Genomic DNA, 20,061 nt, shown 5'->3' with positions numbered 1-20,061 from the left:
TTTGAGGTGTTCATGAGAAGGGTTTTTTTGGGAGTACGACTGTGGTAATACTGTACTTGTCATCAAATCAGTCATTCTTTAATGTTTCTTTATTTGTGCTTTCATGCATACACATTACAGTAACACACACATGACCGTTCTTGTTCTTGCTCACTTAATCTTAGTCACATGCGCAGACCTGTTTACCCTTACATTGACCCATGAGGAAGATTTGAAGGAAAACGAGGAAGATTTTCCACTTCATGAGGAAGATTTTTTTTAAAGCCACAAACTCGCTCTAAAGCAATAAAACACTTTTTTTTCATAATTAATTTTGCTGTGTGCCCAGAAATGATAAACTGATGGACTGTACGTGCCGTTCACAATCATTCTTCCCACCATGAGTGATCGAGAAATGACTGTCACACAGCGTGCAGTAAGAATGGCTTGGTCCAAATTTCTTGGAAACCGTCAAGTCCGGATACTTCTTTGAGTAATCTTCTTTCCACTTCTGATAATAGATTCTCTTCTTCTTTGCCCCACACGCATTAGTCGCGCTCTTCATCGTCAGTTTCGTGTCGGTGTCGGTGTTGTTCCTTTCTTTTTGGAGGCATTTTGCAAAAAGACACCAACTGGCAACACGTGTAACCAAAGTACCGGAAGTAGACCCACGGTTCTAACCGGAAATGGACGAAAGACGTCGTAATACTGAGAAAACTATCGCGACTTTTTACCGAAAACACCACAAATATTTTTTTCTCAAAATCGCGCCAAATTGCGGAAGACTTCAAGCAGTGCGCGGACAAGCGGAAAAACGATATTAAATCCGTAAAACTTCCGCCTATTCCGTAAGAGTAAACACACACACACACATGACAAGGCTGCTACAAGTATTTCCTGACAGGATGTGTTTTGTCACTCCAGAGTAATTATGAATACTTCACTGTCAACAACATGTTTAAAGGCATTGGGTCAAAGACGTGTTGAACACGCTTCTTATTACTTTGTACAGCAGTACCTGCGATGTGTGGACCCACCCAGGAGAGGACACCTCCCTTGAAAGGACACCTTCTCTTGTCCCTGTTTATATTATCTCTACCAAAATATACCTGTCATGACAGGCCACCTGCAATGTAGGGACACTTTTGCTGGTCCCAAGGGTGTCCTTTCATCGCAGGTACTACTGTAGTACATGTATAGTGGTGACCCCTGAAAATCTGAGAAAATAAGACAAGACTTTTATTTCAACCATATGCAGCAGATTGGGAATATTGTCTGGCTTGAGTAGTCAATACATTCAAACACAAGAAAATACAATGTGCTCACACACTTACACACACACTCTAAATTATATTATGTTTACATCGTTTTAAGTTCAAATGTAGTGGGGGTATTGCGCAAATGCAGTAGTTCATAAACATAAATGCCTAATGAGGTAGTTTCAAAATGAAAGGTAAATGAATAGAGGTTATGAACAATCTAAAAGAGCAGGGTCAACCAGAACTCTCGTTGTGGTGCGCTTTATAGCAAGAAGTAATAATTATGCCATAAAAAAAAATGTATAGAATTTTACATCTCAAAAAAATATGTAAAAAATGTTAACAATCCTTTTGGCAACGAGCAGGAAAGCCACTTAATTGCTTCACAAATATATAAAATCTAGTGGTGTTGCATGGCTGTGTGCTTTCCTGTACACTGGCCACCACAGCAACTATATAAAATCTAGTGATATTGCATGGCTGTGTGCTTTCCTGTACACTGGCCACCACAGCAACTATATAAAATCTAGTGGTGTTGCATGGCTGTGTGCTTTCCTGTACACTGGCCACCACAGCAACTATATAAAATCTAGTGATATTGCATGGCTGTGTGCTTTCCTGTACACTGGCCACCACAGCAACTATATAAAATCTGGTGGTGTTGCATGGCTGTGTGCTTTCCTGTACACTGGCCACCACAGCAACTATATAAAATCTGGTGGTGTTGCATGGCTGTGTGCTTTCCTGTACACTGGCCACCACAGCAACTATATAAAATCTGGTGGTGTTGCATGGCTGTGTGCTTTCCTGTACACTGGCCACCACAGCAACTATATAAAATCTAGTGATTTTGCATGGCTGTGTGCTTTCCTGTACACTGGCCACCACAGCAACTATATAAAATCTAGTGATATTGCATGGCTGTGTGCTTTCCTGTACACTGGCCACCACAGCAACTATATAAAATCTAGTGATATTGCATGGCTGTGTGCTTTCCTGTACACTGGCCACCACAGCAACTATATAAAATCTAGTGATATTGCATGCCTGTGTGCTTTCCTGTACACTGGCCACCACAGCAACTATATAAAATCTAGTGGTGTTGCATGCCTGTGTGCTTTCCTGTACACTGGCCACCACAGCAACTATATAAAATCTAGTGATATTGCATGGCTGTGTGCTTTCCTGTACACTGGCCACCACAGCAACTATATACAATCTCGTGGTGTTGCATGGCTGTGTGCTTTCCTGTACACTGGCCACCACAGCAACTATATAAAATCTAGTGGTGTTGCATGGCTGTGTGCTTTCCTGTACACTGGCCACCACAGCAACTATATAAAATCTAGTGGTGTTGCATGGCTGTGTGCTTTCCTGTACACTGGCCACAACATCAACTATATAAAATCTAGTGGTGTTGCATGGCTGTGTGCTTTCCTGTACACTGGCCACCACAGCAACTATATAAAATCTAGTGGTGTTGCATGGCTGTGTGCTTTCCTGTACACTGGCCACCACAGCAACTATTAATGTGTCTATTTTAAACCACCCCACCCAAAAATCAAACAAACAACAACAGCAGCACCCCCAAACCCCTCCCCAAGATGAAAATATTGTCCTGAACACAGTCATGCAAGCCCTAATTGCTGCCCTTTTCATGGGATATCAACTCCAACAACTGTGAAGGTGGAATTTTGAATAAAGAACATTTGAAAGATTGAACATACCATTGGGCACTTATGTTTTTAAACCTGTCGAAGACAGCCGTTTAGGCACCATTTTACTTCTACACTAGAGTCTAATCACAACAAATGTCTGTCATTTTTGCTTCTGAGTGAAGTGGACTTAAAGATAAGCCATTAGAGTTTGTTTGGTCGGGTGTCACATTTAAGTGGCAAAGAGAAATGTAAAACAAAAATATTCACACTTGAGAATCATTCTCAAGTTGGATATCATTAAGGTCAAGAACACATCCAAACCATTTCATGACATTTGTTCTGCTTTTTAAATGCATTAATATCAGCAGTAGTAGTCCCTGAGTAAGGTTACAAGAGAAGAAGAAAAGTTGCTCCACTTTTTTGCAATAACCAATAATCACTCACTCAAAAGCAGTTGATTCAACAGTCAATATTGCGCATATAGTTATAATAAATACTTCCTGCATTTTATTCCTTTTGATTGTTCAATCAACTGTAAAAATATGATCACCAAATAATAAATGCTTCAAAACTGATATAAATTATTACAAAACTTTGCATCACGCTCAGGCACACTCTCTCTCACATACGCACACACTCATACACACAAACGGTCAAGGACACTCACAAACACTCTCATATGCAAGCGCACACACACACACACACTTCCTCCCTCTCTCTCTCTCTCACTGATGGGGTAACTGACTGTGTGTTCGTGGCAGATGAGAAATGGAGGGAGATGACACATTAGGATGAAAATAGCTGGAAGGATGACTTAAATTTCTCAACGCCACAAGAGAACTGCCCTCACCACCCTGATAGTCTGTAACCATGGCACCCGTAACCATAGGGGGGAGAGGTACCATTCTGCTGTTGGCCTCAGCGAGAGAGCTGACTATGTGCTGACTGGCTGAGTTTCCCACATCAGCACTAGTTTGCGGTTGCAGGATGGCGCCATTGCTGACACCATCACCTTCAGGTAGGATGGTCTTACTTGCAGCCATGTATGCTGAACTCTGCGATATGTGAAACGAGTCTTGGTGCGTGACTGCCTGTGAACACATGCTGTGCGTTATACTGTTAGCACCATGTAAGGACTGCTCCATAGCTGAATGCTGAGAGTTTTCATGGTAATCAAACTTTTGTTCAGCTCCCATTGAATTTCTTATAACTTGTGTACTTTCATTGATGCTGAAGCAATGGGCAACGTTGAAGCCTTTAGTGGGGGAGGCCTGGGAGACATTATCAGCAGCGTCAGTGATGGTGAAAATACTGGCGTGGTTCATCTCCGTGGTTTGCTGCGTCACTGGCCCACCACTGTCGGTGCTGACAGGGACACCGCCGTCAAAAGTTGACACATGCGTTGAAGCCGGTAAAAGGAAATGGTTGGCCTGAGCCTCGTTGTGCGCATCCCTCCCATGGAAGAAGTCCCCCACCCCCACAGCAGAGGAAGACTGGACATCTTCCTGGCCCACAGTGGAGAAAGTCACCGCCTCTTCCCTCCCTTCTGTGGCCCCGTTCTCTCCCACCGCTGTAGATGCATCATCTCCTTCCAGTTGCAAGTGTGAAGCGGCATGGCGGGCCACGCAGGCCTTCTTGGACTGCAGGTGTCTGTTGAGGGAGGTGGACTGGGTGAAGCCTTGCTGGCAGTGGGGGCACACGTACGGCCGTTCACCTGCACAATGCACGATACACCGTAAGTCCAACATCGCCAAGTGGGGCACAGTATTTCCATAACAAAACGTATCGATGGAACATTAGATTTTCCTTCTTGGAGCCATGTGATGTCAGAGTCCGACAAAAAGTCATATTCAGGCGGATAGTCGAGACTACAAAAGAATGCACGTTTGAGTGTATTCAATCACAAACATTTCTAACTAAAATCAATCGATACATAAATGTTATTTGTATTTTTGACCAAAATATGACATTTTATACAGACCTTGAAAGTCATAGTACACAGTCACGGTGTAAAATGTCATATTTTGGTCAAAAATACAAATAACGTATGATGAAACAAGTCTCTGAAAATGTTAAAAATTGAAAATAAACACAAAGGATCTGATTTCCAAGAGACTGATAAGTACTGGTTGGCCAAAACCCGTCAAACAAATGGGTGTTTGATGAATCTCTTCTTTTCTCCCAGGGTTCTCAGTTGGTTCAATACTTCGTCATGGGTGTGCACTCTACTTGTGATAAATTTGCAGTGGGGAAACCTCTACAATCACCTGTGTGTTTACGTCGGTGAGCCGCCAGGTTTGCAGATCGGGCGAAGGCAGCTGGACACTGGTTACACCTGTAGGGTTTCTCTCCGGTGTGGATCCTCATGTGCTCCGTCAGGATGCTGGCGCGAGAAAACGCTGCACCACACTTACATTTGAACGTGTTCTCCGTGTTGTGTCTTTGCATGTGCACCTGTAACATACCATGTCCTTTTATATAACAGAAACAAAATTCCGAAACAGATAGACTGCCAACATTCCACACTCAAGAATAAGCAGGTTATATCATCGGAATGTTAAATTCACAGACTGGCTGAAAACTGGTCCTTCGTACTCCACTTCGTCTTTCTTGCTGCTGGGAGTGGCCATGCCACGACAAAACAAAACATTCACAAGAACTTTGACCTATTGGCCTCAAAAGATACACAACAGACAAAAATTGATGTTAACTGATGCTGTGACTTATCTTAGAATAGTTTTTGCTCCCAAATTTTATCACGAGCAAGAGAACCATAACATAAAGCTTGCATGCACAGAAAAGCTACACATCTGCTTGGTGTAGTGTACAAAACCGGAAGCGTGTGGGTGTGGGGTGTCCACAGTACAAGTTCAAAGGAATGGTTGTGCCATACCTTGAGATGATAGGCGTTACCAAAGGAGGCGGGGCAGGTGGTACAGTGGTGGCTGTTTTCCGTGCTGTGCTGCGAGCGATGACGTGTCAGGTGACCCAGCTGGCTGAAGGAGTCGCCGCACTGCTCACACTGGAATGGTCTTTCCCCCGTGTGTGTTCGACGATGCACGGCCAGGTTGGAGGAGGTGGAGAAGGCTGCACCACACACCTCACACTGATATGGCTTTTCTCCTAGATGAGGTAAACGACTGGTTGTAACTAATACACAACTCAACGCATGAACAACAATCAGAGGCAACAGTCTCAAATGAAACCAATGATAACTGCTAAACTGACAGTAACAGTTTGTACAAGTGCAGATACAACAGGTATGTTGAAAGGCAAGGCAAGCTGAAAACATCCCAAAATGAGGAGGGTGTAGTTGAATTTCTTCTACCCTCTACCAGAAGAACATGCTTGATATACCGGCGCCTTTTCTTCCAAAGAGCCCCGAAGTTAAGAAATGTCTATGTATTTTGACATAAACAATGGGCTTTTCTGTGTGTTTAGTTTGAAAAAAAATAAGCATGTTTACGTGGATCAGCATACAAATCCCACCCCTGCAAATCATCGCCAACCTGTGTGTGTTCTCATGTGAGGTTTCAGATCACCAGCACGACAGAAGGCAGCAGAGCAGAATTGACACGTGTACGGCTTCACAGATGAGTGCTTGCGAACGTGGGACTTGAGGTCAGCAGAGCGCGGAAACGTGGCATCACACTCGTCACACCTGAACGGTTTCTCACCGCTGTGCTTTTTCATGTGAACAGTGAGGTTGCCCGGTGAGTTGAAGGAAGACTTGCAATGTGTGCACTTGAAGGGCTTGCCCTCGCTGTGAACACCCATGTGACGAGCCAAGTCTGAGGCTTTGGTGAACACCTGTAACAATCATTGGTTATGGTGACAATGACCAGCTATGGATCGTTTCTTACAGTGTTGTTCATATTTCTTCAAGGTTACACATGTACTTTCTGCCTAGGTTAGCTTCGAACATAACAATTATCAAAACCCAAAACAGTGCAAATTTGATTCTTGTGACTGAATAGGACATATGGTCAAGCACTCAAAAACAACAAGAACAACATCAAAGAAACACAAGATCCTATACAAGGACCTCTTGTCCATTATTTTTACAACCTAAAGACAGATTATAACAATTATTCACACAAACAAACAAGTCTAAATCTGAATTCCGATTCATATGAGTAAGCTTGGTGGTCTAGATGACCAGACGCTTAGAATAAAAAACCACCCCAGCCAACCAACCAACCAACCAACCAACCAACCAACCAACTCCTGTATGAAACCCTCATCCTCAATGTTTGCAACCTCAGGGGTGGGATTTCTTCCGTCCCTGACGGATTTCCGTCCCAGGAAGAATTTTGGATTTTTTAATATTTTTTTTATATACTTTTTTTGTTAATCCCTGGCAGCTGTTGTTTACACTCCGTTCTGTGAACAGACTGTCAACTACCTTTCACCAATACCAAATTGAGTGACATATGTAGGGAGCAGCTATGTCATGTCATCCTGGCGAATGTGGCATCTTAGTTGCTATTTATTTGAAAACTCTGCTCACCCACAACTTCATATACCCCACTTGCAGGGATTCAGAGACCTTCAGTGGTGGTAGAAAAAATGTGCATTCCTAATCTGTGAACCAGTGGTATTTACCTTCTGATACATTAATCAAATCAAATCAAATCAAATTTTATTTTACGAGGGTTGTGGCATAAGCAATATAAACGAGCTTCTTTTCAACCAGCCCTCGTCCAGAGAGGGACTATTCTATTCTAATACATTGAGTCCTTTAGACAGTTTGCAAGTAAAACACACTTAATTTAAACATATTTCTCTTTTAATTCAAGCTATGATTCAACAATAATTTTAGAATATAACTCCTGAAATGATGAATTGAAAAGCAGCATATACTGTGTATAGCATTAGCAAGGGATATAACTGGCGGTTTCTGTTTTTGTCTAAACTTTCTTCTTTTATAACCTGAGCAGTTAGCTAGCCCTTTTGAAGGTGTTTAATTGAAACAAACTGACTTGAAACTTGTTTCTCATTTGGTTCAAGCTATGGTTCAACAATTATTTGAGAATATACCACCTGCAATGATAAAATCATAAGCTACAAGTAAAAATGTGTAGTACAAGGGAGGTGACTGTTATTTTCTGTGTTTGCTTTGTTTGCATGGCGATTTTCCTTTAATGCAGTAAACATTTGTTTTAAACAAAGACAAAAGTAGGTGATGAAATCAAATACCTTCAAGTTTACAATTTTTTTTAATTATGTGCATCTCCAATATCAAGTTTTTGTTTAAGCTGCTTCTAAAACCCTTCTTGAACTTTGTTTACCACTTGTTTTTGTAGACCCCCTAGCAAGAGTGATGCAACCAAACACCTTGAAGTATAGAGGTTTTTGATTTTGGGCATTCATCACCCCCCCCCCCCCCCCCCAAAAAAAAAAAGAAAGAAAAGAAGTGTGTGCTGTTTTCAGTTTTAAAGCCAGGAGAGGCTCAAATAGCAACTCTTGAATTGCTAAAAATTCACTTTCATCTGGTAAGTTACAAAAACCTTCAAGTTTACAAGATTTTTTACTTTTGTGCATCTCCAATTTTAAGATTTTGCTTCAGCTTATAGGAGCTTCTAAAAACACTTCTTGAAATGTGTTTACTACTTGTTTTTGTAGACCCCCATAGCAAGAGTGATACAACCAAACATCTTCAAGTATAGAGGTTTATGATTTTGTGCATTCTGCCTGTTTGTTTGCTGTTATCAGTTTTAAAGCCAGCAGAGGCTCAAATAGCCCCCTCATGAAATGCTAAAAATAATTTTCAGCTGGTCAGTTACAAAAACCTTCAAGTTTACAAGATGTATATTATGCATCTCCAAAAAGCTTGTTTGTTCTAAAATTTACTAGTCAGGAGAGGCCACCTAAACCCTTCCTAAAATGCTAAAATTCATTTTCGGCTGGGGGGGGGCGCTGCCCCTGCACCCCTGCCTTCCAAAATGTTCAGCCCTGGCAACACTTTGGGCTCCCACCCCTGCAACCTAAAGACAAATGTGTACTATACAGTAGCAGTATGCAATGTAAAAGTGTTTGCCTGAGAGTCCCCCACAATTACAGTGGAACCTGCCAAGTGAGGCCCCTCTAATGACAGAACACCTCTCAACAAGGCCCCTCTGATGACAGAACACCTCTCAACAAGGCCCCTCTGATGACAGAACACCTCTCAACAAGGCCCCTCTGATGACAGAACACCTCTCAACAAGGCCCCTCTGATGACAGAACACCTCTCAACAAGGCCCCTCTGATGACAGAACACCTCTCAACAAGGCCCCTCTGATGACAGAACACCTCTCAACAAACGACATCTCTTATCCCTTTGTCTCTTATCTTGACTCAAATTTCCTGACATAAAATTTAAAAGACCGCATACAACGTTGGAACATTTTCAGCTTTCCCCCTGACAGTATCCCGACATGTAAAAAGTGTAGAGAGAAGTACAATGACAAACCTCTCTGCACTTGGTGCACTTGAATTCCTTAGCCCCACGAGCTGACTTCTTGTGACTGAGGTGGACATGTTTTCTCAGGCGGATGACGGAGGAGAAGGTGAGGAGGCAGTGGCCACACGTGTGTCGCTGACCGGCCGACCTGGAGTGCTGATTTTGGTGCTTGGTCAGCTGGTCAAGCTGCCTGAAGGGTTTCTTGTATCCTGGACGCTTATGTGACGACCCTCCATCTGACCACAACATCAGGATAAAGTACGTACATCCAAAATCATTGGGGAAAAAAAATCAACCATTCACTAGCACTTAAATCTATTGACCAAAAAAGATAACAGAAACAAACATTAATGAAAAGATGAACGCTTAGCTTTGGTTGTTGGGTTTGCCCCTTCAAAGATGGCAGGAGGCAATACGTGTTTTTATTTTGAACAATGCCATTTTTAAAAGATTCACCTTTTCTTTACAAACAATGCAAGCAATGACAAAAAAGACTCATCTGTATAATGACATACCTGTATGTGTCTTGATGTGGCTCAGGTAGGTAGAGGTCAACCTGAAGGACCGGCCACAGTCCTTACACACCTGGGGCAGCTTGCCTCTAGACCGACTGGCCCTGGGCCACTTGATGTTTCTTGTCTGTAGAAACATAGGTAAGCTATTCTCAACATCACATCTCTCTTTCACTTTCATGTAGCACAAACCTATCAGGTTAAGCAGGTAAATGCTCCTTTGAACATGGCATCTCTCAATTCGCTTTCATGTACATGCAGCACAAATATGTCAGTTAAACTGCAAGTTATTTCTACAGAGTGTGTGATTTTTTTTATCAGCAGCAGTAGTAGCAAAAACAAAGACAACAACAAGCAGGTAAAAAAAAAAAAGCAACAACACACACACCTATTAACAGAGACTACAGTATTAAGAATTATTCCCTGACACAAAATAGATGAAAATACCTATGTTTGGCATCCATCCTAGCTTTCCCTCATAATCTTTATTTGCTTTTCTGTAGTAACTCAGTAGTAGTAGCGGACATTGGCATAAAAGAGTGAGGAGTCCTAATTTCAAATCTCAAGTATTTTTTCACAGAATTTCAACTTGATCTATCAAGCAGTTGATGTTGCCTGGCTAAACCATGCCAATTTATTTTTTAAAGAACAACAACTTTGTTTAAACTTTTGTAATTATGTAAATTTAGAACTGTCAATGGACATCTACAAAAATTAAGACAACATCCATGTTTATAAGTTATAATTCATGAATGCAATTTACTGCTCCATGTTTGTGGCCCAGAAACTGTCAAATGACCATCACTGAAAGTGTCAAATGACCATCACTGAAAGTGTCAAATGACCATCACTGAAAGTGTCAAATGACCATCACTGAAAGTGTCAAATGACCATCAATCACTGAAAGTGTCAAATGACCATCACTGAAAGCGTCAAATGACCATCACTGAAAGTGTCAAATGACCATCACTGAAAGTGTCTGGCCATGCTCCACACCCTGTTAGCTATGGTACTGGAGTTCTGGTCCTTGATCCTTTTCTAAACTTCCGGTGCGGCACGACGCGGTAAGTTTTCTGCTTTTTTCTCAAAGTATACTCTGTTTTACACCCTGTAAGCCTTCGATGCAGTTGTAGACATATGTCAGGTAATACCTCACCAAGTTGTATGGTGTATGAGGCTGTCGTTGTGGCACAAACTTGCAATGAAATCTTCGATCGGGAGGTAACGTCCCAGGTCTTCTTAGATTTGATGTGGTAATGTCCTTGATGTTTACCTTTCGGGAGCATTATCGTCCGTTTTCTATACATATTTTACAGTCTAACACATTCACGCATTAAGTCAGCTGCTCTTCCCACCTTTCTTATCAACAGAAGGTCCATGCTCCGTGCTCAGACGTCAGTAGTCACTCCATTCATTGTCCTATGTATTCATGGGTAACGTCCTTGTCTTTTTCGCCAAGCAAGGCACAAAAGATAACGTCTTTGTTCACTTTTTGAAAGAACAATTGCAACACTGTTTTGGCCAGTTTACAGTTGATATATATGTGTTCTAAAATCTCTCAAGCGTTGAATTGCTTCTAGGGGTACTACAAGTGTTTCCTCAAGTCTACTAACGTGTTTTGGGGTGTTTTCGCATTTCATCATGAAGCAGTTCAAAGGGTGGCATTCAAACTGAATACCCCTTCCCCTACAATACACAATAGCATGAGTATTTCTCCGTTATGAATTCGTTGTTCCTTGTTTCAGCTGATGGACTTCAGGTGTTATCACTGTGAAGCTAAATTTGACTCACTCCGCGCCACTAAAGAGCACCTTGAGTCAACGCATTCTGACAAACCACTCAAGTTCCGTCAGTTAACAATTGATCATGCTACAGGAAAACAAGTGCTAGTAAGCAAGTTATTCAAACATGAAACCGCAAGACCCAGAGAAAAAGAAGAAGAAGAAGAAGAAGAAGAAGAAGAAGAAGAAGAAGAAGAAGAAGAAGAAGAAGAAGAAGAAGAAGAAGAAGAAGAAGAAGAAGAAGAAAAAAAACAATTTAGCTGCAGCCCGTCTAAAAAAACAAGGTCTGTTGTCACACTGGATCACGGGAGCTTTTTGTGAGGGGTGGAAGTGTGGGTCGGGTTTCCCGGATCCACAGGCGTCGGATCCACAGATGGACCAGGTGCAGTTGCTTCCACCACGACCTCCGAAACGTTTAAGACACTGCCATCTAGCGTTTCCACAGACAAATCCGCCATCTGAAACAAGCATCACCTCGCACACCATTAACATTTTGTTTGAATCAAACAAATGTAGGCTCAATCCCCCCTCCTAGTCTGCAAAAACAATGCACAAAATTTTCATTGTTTTCTCTACTTTATCTTTTTTTCAACTGACATCATGTGCATATCGCTGTTGGGAATTTAGAACAGATCAATCAACTGTAAACTGGCCAAAACAGTAATGCAATTGTTCTCGCCAAAAATGAACAAGGACGTTATCTTTTGTGCCTTGCTTGGCGAAAAAGACAAGGACGTTACCCATGAATACATAGGACAATGAATGGAGTGACTACTGACGTCTGAGCACGGAGCATGGACCTTCTGTTGATAAGAAAGGTGGGAAGAGCAGCTGACTTAATGCGTGAATGTGTTAGACTGTAAAATATGTATAGAAAACGGACGATAATGCTCCCGAAAGGTAAACATCAAGGACATTACCACATCAAATCTAAGAAGACCTGGGACGTTACCTCCCGATCGAAGATTTCATTGCAAGTTTGTGCCACAACGACAGCCTCAGACACCATACAACTTGGTGAGGTATTACCTGACTTATGTCTACAACTGCATCGAAGGCTTACAGGGTGTAAAACAGAGTATACTTTGAGAAAAAAGCAGAAAACTTATCGCGTCGTGCCGCACCGGAAGTTTAGAAAAGGATCAAGGACCAGAACTCCAGTACCATAGCTAACAGGGTGTGTGCTCATAACCACGATGCTTTCATAATGCCTGTGAAGATAAGAAACTAGCAAGCAGACGACGTCAAGATGCTTTAACGTAAATGAACCGTGACATCAATCCCTCCCTGGGATCTCTCTTGCTTTCTTTTATCTGTTTTGAGTATGTGTCTCTCTCTCCCCCCGTACCACTGTAGTGTGTAACTGAATTCTTGGTGTTTAACGTCGTTTTCAACCACGAAGATTATATCGCGACGGGGAAAGGGGGGAGATGGGATAGAGCCACTTGTCAATTTTTCTTGTTCACAAAAGCACTAATCAAAAATTTGCTCCAGGGGCTTGCAACGTAGTACAATGTATTACCTTACTGGGAGAATGCAAGTTTCCAGTACAAAGGACTTAACATTTCTTACATACTGCTTGACTAAAATCTTTACAAAAATTGACTACAGTGTATATTCTATACAAGAAACACTTAATGGTAAAAAGAGAAACAGAATCCGTTAGTTGCCTCTCTGGGGAGCATCGGGTAAATTCTTCCCCCTAACCCGCAGGGGGTTGTGTAACTGAACTTTAGTTGCTTACATCCTTGCAGGCCAATATCAATTTGTATGAAACAAAATACAATTAAAACGATACAGCAACCTGCATAGCTTTGTTGGGGTCGGTTCCATCGTCCCCATTTGTGGATATGTGGCCTGGCAGAGCAGCCAATATGGCCGCTCCATCAAACCTGACTTCTAGGCCTTCCAGGTCCTCTCCTTTGTTGTCACTGTCATCTGATTCTGCAGACTTGCCCACTTTGTTGTCACAGTCAGCTGCACCATCCTCTTCCCCTGCCTCTGGGAAGGTCACCCCTCCCATATCCTCACTGTCTGTATCATCCAGCTCCAATAACTGTACCTTCTTTTTCTGGACTGGTTGTGTGTGCTTTTTAACCGTTGCCTGCTGATTTCCATTTCTTCCTGTGCTACATGTAGAAGTCTTTCTCGTGCGTGTTCCTCTGGTTTTTGTGATGGGCCTTTGCATGATTAAGCCTTCTTCTGTGCTCAGTAAAACTGCTGGCTGGTGAAGTGTTTGTCTTCTTGTCCGTGTCCTTGGGCCTTGGCTCCAGTTTGCATCCCCTTCAATGTTCCCATTGTCAGAGCCAACATCTCCAACTGACTTACTGTGTGTACCAGAGCTCCGCTTCTTGGGCAACACTTTGTGCTGGTTGAAGAGTCTGCTTCCTGATCCATTTTTCATGCCCCTTAACACTCCTTTCTCTTTCTTACTCACATCATAACTGATGCCAGTTCTTCTCTTGACCTTTTCAGTAATCTCCTCTGCGAGCCTGAGCGCTTTTCTCTCAGTTTCCATGGCTTCTTTTTCAGCACGGATTTGTTCTTTTTCTGCCTGCAGTGCCGCTCTCTCCTGGCGAAGCTGCGCAAGCTCTGCAGCATACGCCAGTCGCTCTGCCTTCATGGCCTCAAGCTCTGCCTGTAGAGCGCTTCTTTCGGACTTGATGGCATTCTTCAGGACTTCTTCTTCTGTGTCCATGGTCTCCATTTTGTACAGTGTCAGGCAGGCGTCTGTCAGCGTTTGTGCAAAATGCTACACTGACCTGAAAAAGAAATCAATGTTTTTACCATCACCATCCACAGGAGAAGAAGAAGTAAAACTAGAAGGAGAAAAAATCCAATTAAAAAAACAAAAACATCATTAAGTGGCTTTTCAATGTTTTTGTTTTCATCATATAGGCTATGTCAATCAAGAAATCCAAGAAGTTAGGAAACAGGATCAGTGTTGGGGTAATGTAATCAAAGACATTTTGAACAATTACTCCTCAAAATCAAAGGTGCAAACATTCATTCAGAACAGAAAACAAGTCGCGAAAGGCGAAATTACTACATTTAGTCAAGCTGTGGAACTCACAGAATGAAACTGAACGCACTGCATTTTTTTCACAATGACCGTAGTCCGCCGCTTGTGCATAACGGAGTGGAACTGACGAGCCTGTTCAGCGCGGTAGTGGTTTCGCTGTGCTGCATAGCACGCTTTTCTGTACCTCTGTTCGTTTTAACTTTCTGAGCGTGTTTTTAATCCAAACATATCATATGTTTTTGGAATCAGGAACCGACAAGGAATAAGATGAAATTGTTTTTATATCGATTTCGGAAATTTAATTTTGATCATAATTTTTATATTTTTAATTTTCAGAGCTTGTTTTTAATCCAAATATAACATATTTATATGTTTTTGGAATCAGGAAATGATGTAGAATAAGATGAACGTAAATTTGGATCGTTTTATATAAAAAAAAATTATTACAATTTTCAGATTTTTAATGACCTTTAATTAATTAAAGTCATTAATTAATTTTCAAGCCACCAAGCTGAAATGCAATACCGAAGTCCGGCCTTCGTTGAAGATTGCTTTACAAAAAATGTCAATCAATTTGATTGAAAAATGAGGGTGTGACAGTGCCACCTCAACTTTTACAAAAAGCCGGATATGACGTCATCAAAAGTATTTATCGCAAAAAAGAAAAAAAAAGTCCGGGGATATCATTCCCAGGAACTCTCATGTCAAATTTCATAAAGATCGGTCCAGTAGTTTGGTCTGAATCACTCTACACACACACACGCACAGACAGACAGACACACACACACACACACACAATCATACACCACGACCCTCGTCTCGATTCCCCCTCTATGTTAAAACATTTAGTCAAAACTTGACTAAATGTAAAAAGGAAAGACAATTGTTTTTATTAAAACTAATGAAATCTGTTTTTAACTTCCAGCTAATCCTTCTACAATTATTGCTTCCATTTCCAAGCTCTATTTTCTTTAGTTTTAAATTTTTGTCAACCTGATTATCCAATGAAAACTTTACATGTGACTAGAAACTGGTTACAACGAATAAAAACACAATAGTACAACTTGATCGAAACCAACAACTCGAAGAATGTTGGAGGATTTCCACATAAATGTCACAGCAGTCCCTTTCTTTCTCTGCCATTCTTTCAAAAATCCTTTGCTAAGATAGCATCCAAAATCCATCTATCATTTGCACTGTGATTTTAGAATGTTACATCAAGAACGAGTAAGCTACTGTCTAGCATAAGATCAACATTCCATACAACAACAAATAATTTCTCCTCTGTGTCACAAACTACTTACACGGAAAAGCTAACGTTGAAGATGAAAATATTCATCGAAATGCATACGACCTCCATCTTGGAAATCCCTTCAAATTGAACGATTCGCAAATGGCACAAATTGTGAATACTGGTTCCCCGATAGTTCATCGGTACCACAAGGCTGTTTCGGCACAGTAAACTGTCTTCGACTGTTGTGAGTGATTCGTCTGTATGAATTAATGGGTTGGTTTTGTCAGTATCTGGTTTCTTTTCATATGATTTGACCCATTATCATCATTCATTTTGATTGTGCGTCAGTGTCGTCAAGCTGGGCTATTAATAATTCGGCCGACAAAGCGCTGTCACTGTCAGTCTTTTCTACTGATATCTTTTTTGTGTGAAACTGAAACAATTTCGTGTACAATCTTCTCTGGTTGACATTCCAATTTGAGGTCTATTATTAGCATCGGAAATTGCAAAAGACAAAATAAGAAAATGACATCTACTTCTCAAATTTGTATGTATTATTGTGTTGGTAATGTTGAACTCACAATCCGGTGGCTTATTTCTAAGCCCTATATTATCTGTTATGGTTTCTCAAATGCCAGAACATACAGACAGACAAAAGCCGCCAGACCCCATCACAAACAGAACTCTACAATCCACAGGTGTTGCCTCCACACACACACACACACACACACACACACACACACACACACACACACACACACACACACAGAAGCCATATCTATCTATCTATCTATATAAATATATTATAGAGATAGATGACAGTGGATTTTTCGATAAATAGATTCGACCTTTGCACTTTTACAGTGAGGACAACTTACGGGTACATGCAAGGAAAGCCCACAACTTCTAAGGCGAACAACTCTGCAGAGTCTGCTGTGAAGGGCGACGGTAGTCTCCCTGTCACACTCGACCCCCTTTGAATGAACTTTGTCCCCAAAGTTCCGAACCATGGACCCGCCAAGCTTGTGTGTGTGTGTGTGTGTGTGTGTGTGTGTGTGTGTGTGTGTGTGTGTGTGTGTGTGTGTGTGTGTGTGTGTGTCCGCGATGCACGCCCAAGGTTCTCGATGGATCTGTTTCAAATTCGGTGGGCATATTCAGGTAGACCCCGGACACAACCTGCTCGATGAAATATTTCAACACGTGCTCTCAGCGCGCAGCGCTGAACCGATTTTGGTTTTTCTCTGGATCCATTCCCAGTAACTCTTCCTTATCATCTCCAGTGTTTTCAGCGTTTATCTCCCTTCCTTCGTGTGGCGTCAATCCATATTCCCGTTACTACGTTACTATTTTTAGAATGTCACTGCACTGTCCAGAACGCTTTCATTGCACCCGTAAGTTGTCCTTACTGTAAAAGTGAAAAGGTCGAATCAATTTATAGCCACGCGAAAAATACACTGTCATCTATCTCTATATATTTATAGATATAGATATACATATATATATACGGCTTCTCTGTGTGTGTGTGTGTGTGTGTGTGTGTGTGTGTGGGCAACACCTGTGGATTGTAGAGTTCTGTTTGTGATGTGGTCTGGCGGCTTTGGTGTGTCTGTATAGGCGCCTCCGAGGTAGACCTGCCATTGTCTGCTTCTGAGATCAGTAGCCTTACAGACTCTCTTCTCTGGAGAGAATGGAGGAACAAATATATGCACACGGCTATAAGCTCTGGCTGGCTCATTCGGGAAGCCCCATCAAAACAAATGAACACCTATAATGCATGCCCACGTGTAATAAAAAGGATTAACCGCCTAAGGGCAGAAGCTGGGAACTACCAATTTCTAGAGCTTAAATGCACCTGTCAATCAGACCTCACCATTGCTCATTTGACTTTGGAGTGTGATTTGAACTCATGCCACTTTCAACCCCTGACTCAGTTTATAAACTCAAATAGAAATATCCTGCCAAATACCTCAAAGGAAAAATTAAGCTATCTTTTAAGTTTTAATAAAGACCTTGGATGGCAAGGTCCCAAACTTATCGCTGGACTTATGCACACGCACCCACTTGGTCCCTGGATATGAAGAGACATTGCTGCGGCTGACGCCATTGCTTCTCATACAGCTACTATATATTTTTATCAGAACGTTTAAAAATACCATTTTATATCCAAGTATCTCTTAACACCATTTTTAATTAGATGAGCGAGAGTGTGCGGGGGGAAAGGGAAAGGGATAAAGGGAAAGTTTGTGTGCGTGCCTGTGTGTGTTCTTAATCTAAGACAAATGTCGCCAATGTTTTTACAGAGTGACGTTAAATAAACGATTTTATCATCATCATGTGTCTGTATGTTCAGGCCTTCCTTTGAGAAGCCATAACAGTTATTCTCACTCCCGTTTGAGTGGACTTCGCCTTCAAAGGTGATTGTGGTGTTTCGGCACTCGGTTACATTTGGCGTCGTCGACAGCGATGGGACTCGACATGAAATGTTCAGGCCACTGAATCATTTTCCTGCTGTTCCCATTCCACCTGGGAGGGATCTGAGCTTGGCGGGTCCATGGTTCGGAACTTTGGGGACAAAGTTCATTCAAAGGGGGTCGAGTGTGACAGGGAGACTACCGTCGCCCTTCACAGCAGACTCTGCAGAGTTGTTCGCCTTAGAAGTTGTGGGCTTTCCTTGCATGTACCCGTAAGTTGTCCTCACTGTAAAAGTGCAAAGGTCGAATCTATTTATCGAAAAATCCACTGTCATCTATCTCTATATATTTATATATATATATATATAGATAGATAGATACGGCTTCTGTGTGTGTGTGTGTGTGTGTGTGTGTGTGTGTGTGTGTGTGTATGTGTGTGTGTGTGTGTGGAGGCAACACCTGTGGATTGTAGAGTTCTGTTTGTGATGGGGTCTGGCGGCTTTTGTCTGGCATTTGAGAAACCATAACAGATAATATAGGGCTTAGAAATAAGCTCTAAAATTCTCAATCCCGTTTGAGAGGACTTCGCCTTCAAAGATGATTGTGGTGAACCGCCACGCTGTCTGTCTCTGTCTCGCGATTCACCCCGGCAAAGCCGGGTATTCCTCTAGTAGAAAATATATCTATAAAGAATCTAGGTTGGCTTTAAATACAGTCTCTTCTTCTATACTAACAAATAAAATCTAAATCCTTAAACTGCTGAAAAATCGGGCATGACCCGTAGGTACCCTGGCAACCTAACTTACTCTCCAAAAACAAAACCTAAGTCCTAATCTGCAGGAAAAATCGGGCAGGGGTTTATGGCAATCCGAATGGTGCAAAAGTCCCTTTTAGCTCTTGATGTCTAAATAACACATTATTTAGCTAAATAACGCGTTATTTAGCTAAACAATGCTTTATTTAGCTATATCATGCATTATTTAGCTAAATAATGCATTGTTTAAATTAAACAATGCATTATTTACAGATACAGAAAAAAGAGAGCCCAGAGCACTAAATAATGCATTGTTTAGCATAAATAAGAGATTGTGTTTGTAAATAACTCATTATTTATAAATAATTACGCGTTTTCTCTAAACAATATATTATATGTAAATAAAGTGTTATTTAAATAAATAAAATATTATTTAGATAAATAAAATATTATTTATCTAAATAAAATATTATTTAGATAAATAAAATATTATATGTAAATAAAATATTATTTATCTAAATAAAATATTATTTATCTAAATAAAATATTATTTAGATAAATAATTTATTATTTAGATAAATAATTTATTATTTAGATAAATAATTTATTATTTACTGTTTTTGCCTTGAAATAGTATTATTACACTAAATAATGCTTTATATAGCTATATAATAGGTTTCCGCTATATAATTCATGATTTGGTAAATAATACATTATATACCGTAAATAAAATATTATATACCGTAAACAATTCATTGTTTAGCGCATCGCGAAGCCGTTTTTTCTCTTGTTGTTTTTTTCCACGTGTTTCCGTGGATCCACGAGAGCTCTGTTGATTCTCAAACTGACCAATCAGACAACTAGCATCTGTACACTAATTAAAGTCCCATTGTTGAGTGTGACGAAAACTCGTGGTGACGATTTTAAAACATGTTGGGTCACGCATGGTCCAATCTTACATGGTCCAATCTTACATGGTCCAACCTTACATGGTCCAACCTTACAT

At 41.1% G+C, this 20,061-nt stretch overlaps 1 protein-coding gene across 1 annotated transcript; it reads right to left on the bottom strand.

Moving 5' to 3' along the window:
• Window positions 1-1,539: 1,539 nt before the first annotated feature.
• LOC138950926 (uncharacterized) lies at window positions 1,540-16,027 on the bottom strand. Its single transcript, XM_070322636.1, has 8 exons — window positions 15,961-16,027; window positions 13,439-14,396; window positions 9,857-9,980; window positions 9,351-9,577; window positions 6,406-6,706; window positions 5,790-6,019; window positions 5,164-5,350; window positions 1,540-4,610 (listed from the first exon to the last, which is right to left on the bottom strand). Exons 2-8 carry the CDS (start codon window positions 14,339-14,341, stop codon window positions 3,622-3,624), a joined length of 2,961 nt encoding a protein of 986 aa, XP_070178737.1. The 5' UTR covers window positions 14,342-14,396; window positions 15,961-16,027; the 3' UTR covers window positions 1,540-3,621.
• Window positions 16,028-20,061: the final 4,034 nt, after the last annotated feature.

This window comes from Littorina saxatilis, linkage group LG16 (assembly GCF_037325665.1).
Source record: "Littorina saxatilis isolate snail1 linkage group LG16, US_GU_Lsax_2.0, whole genome shotgun sequence".
NCBI lineage: Eukaryota > Metazoa > Mollusca > Gastropoda > Littorinimorpha > Littorinidae > Littorina > Littorina saxatilis.
Note: the sequence above shows the minus strand (reverse complement) of the source record. Positions and strands in the feature narration are given on the sequence as shown.

Bases quoted from the DNA above. Each gene is read 5' to 3' on its own strand.
- LOC138950926 (XM_070322636.1), bottom strand. From the start codon at position 14,341: ATGGAGACCATGGACACAGAAGAAGAAGTCCTGAAGAATGCCATCAAG. The intron at 9,981-13,438 runs GTTGCTGTATCG...ATGTTTCTACAG, and splicing joins ACCCCAACAAAGCTATGCAG to ACAAGAAACATCAAGTGGCC. The intron at 4,611-5,163 runs GTGATTGTAGAG...TGCATTGTGCAG, and splicing joins TCACCGACGTAAACACACAG to GTGAACGGCCGTACGTGTGC.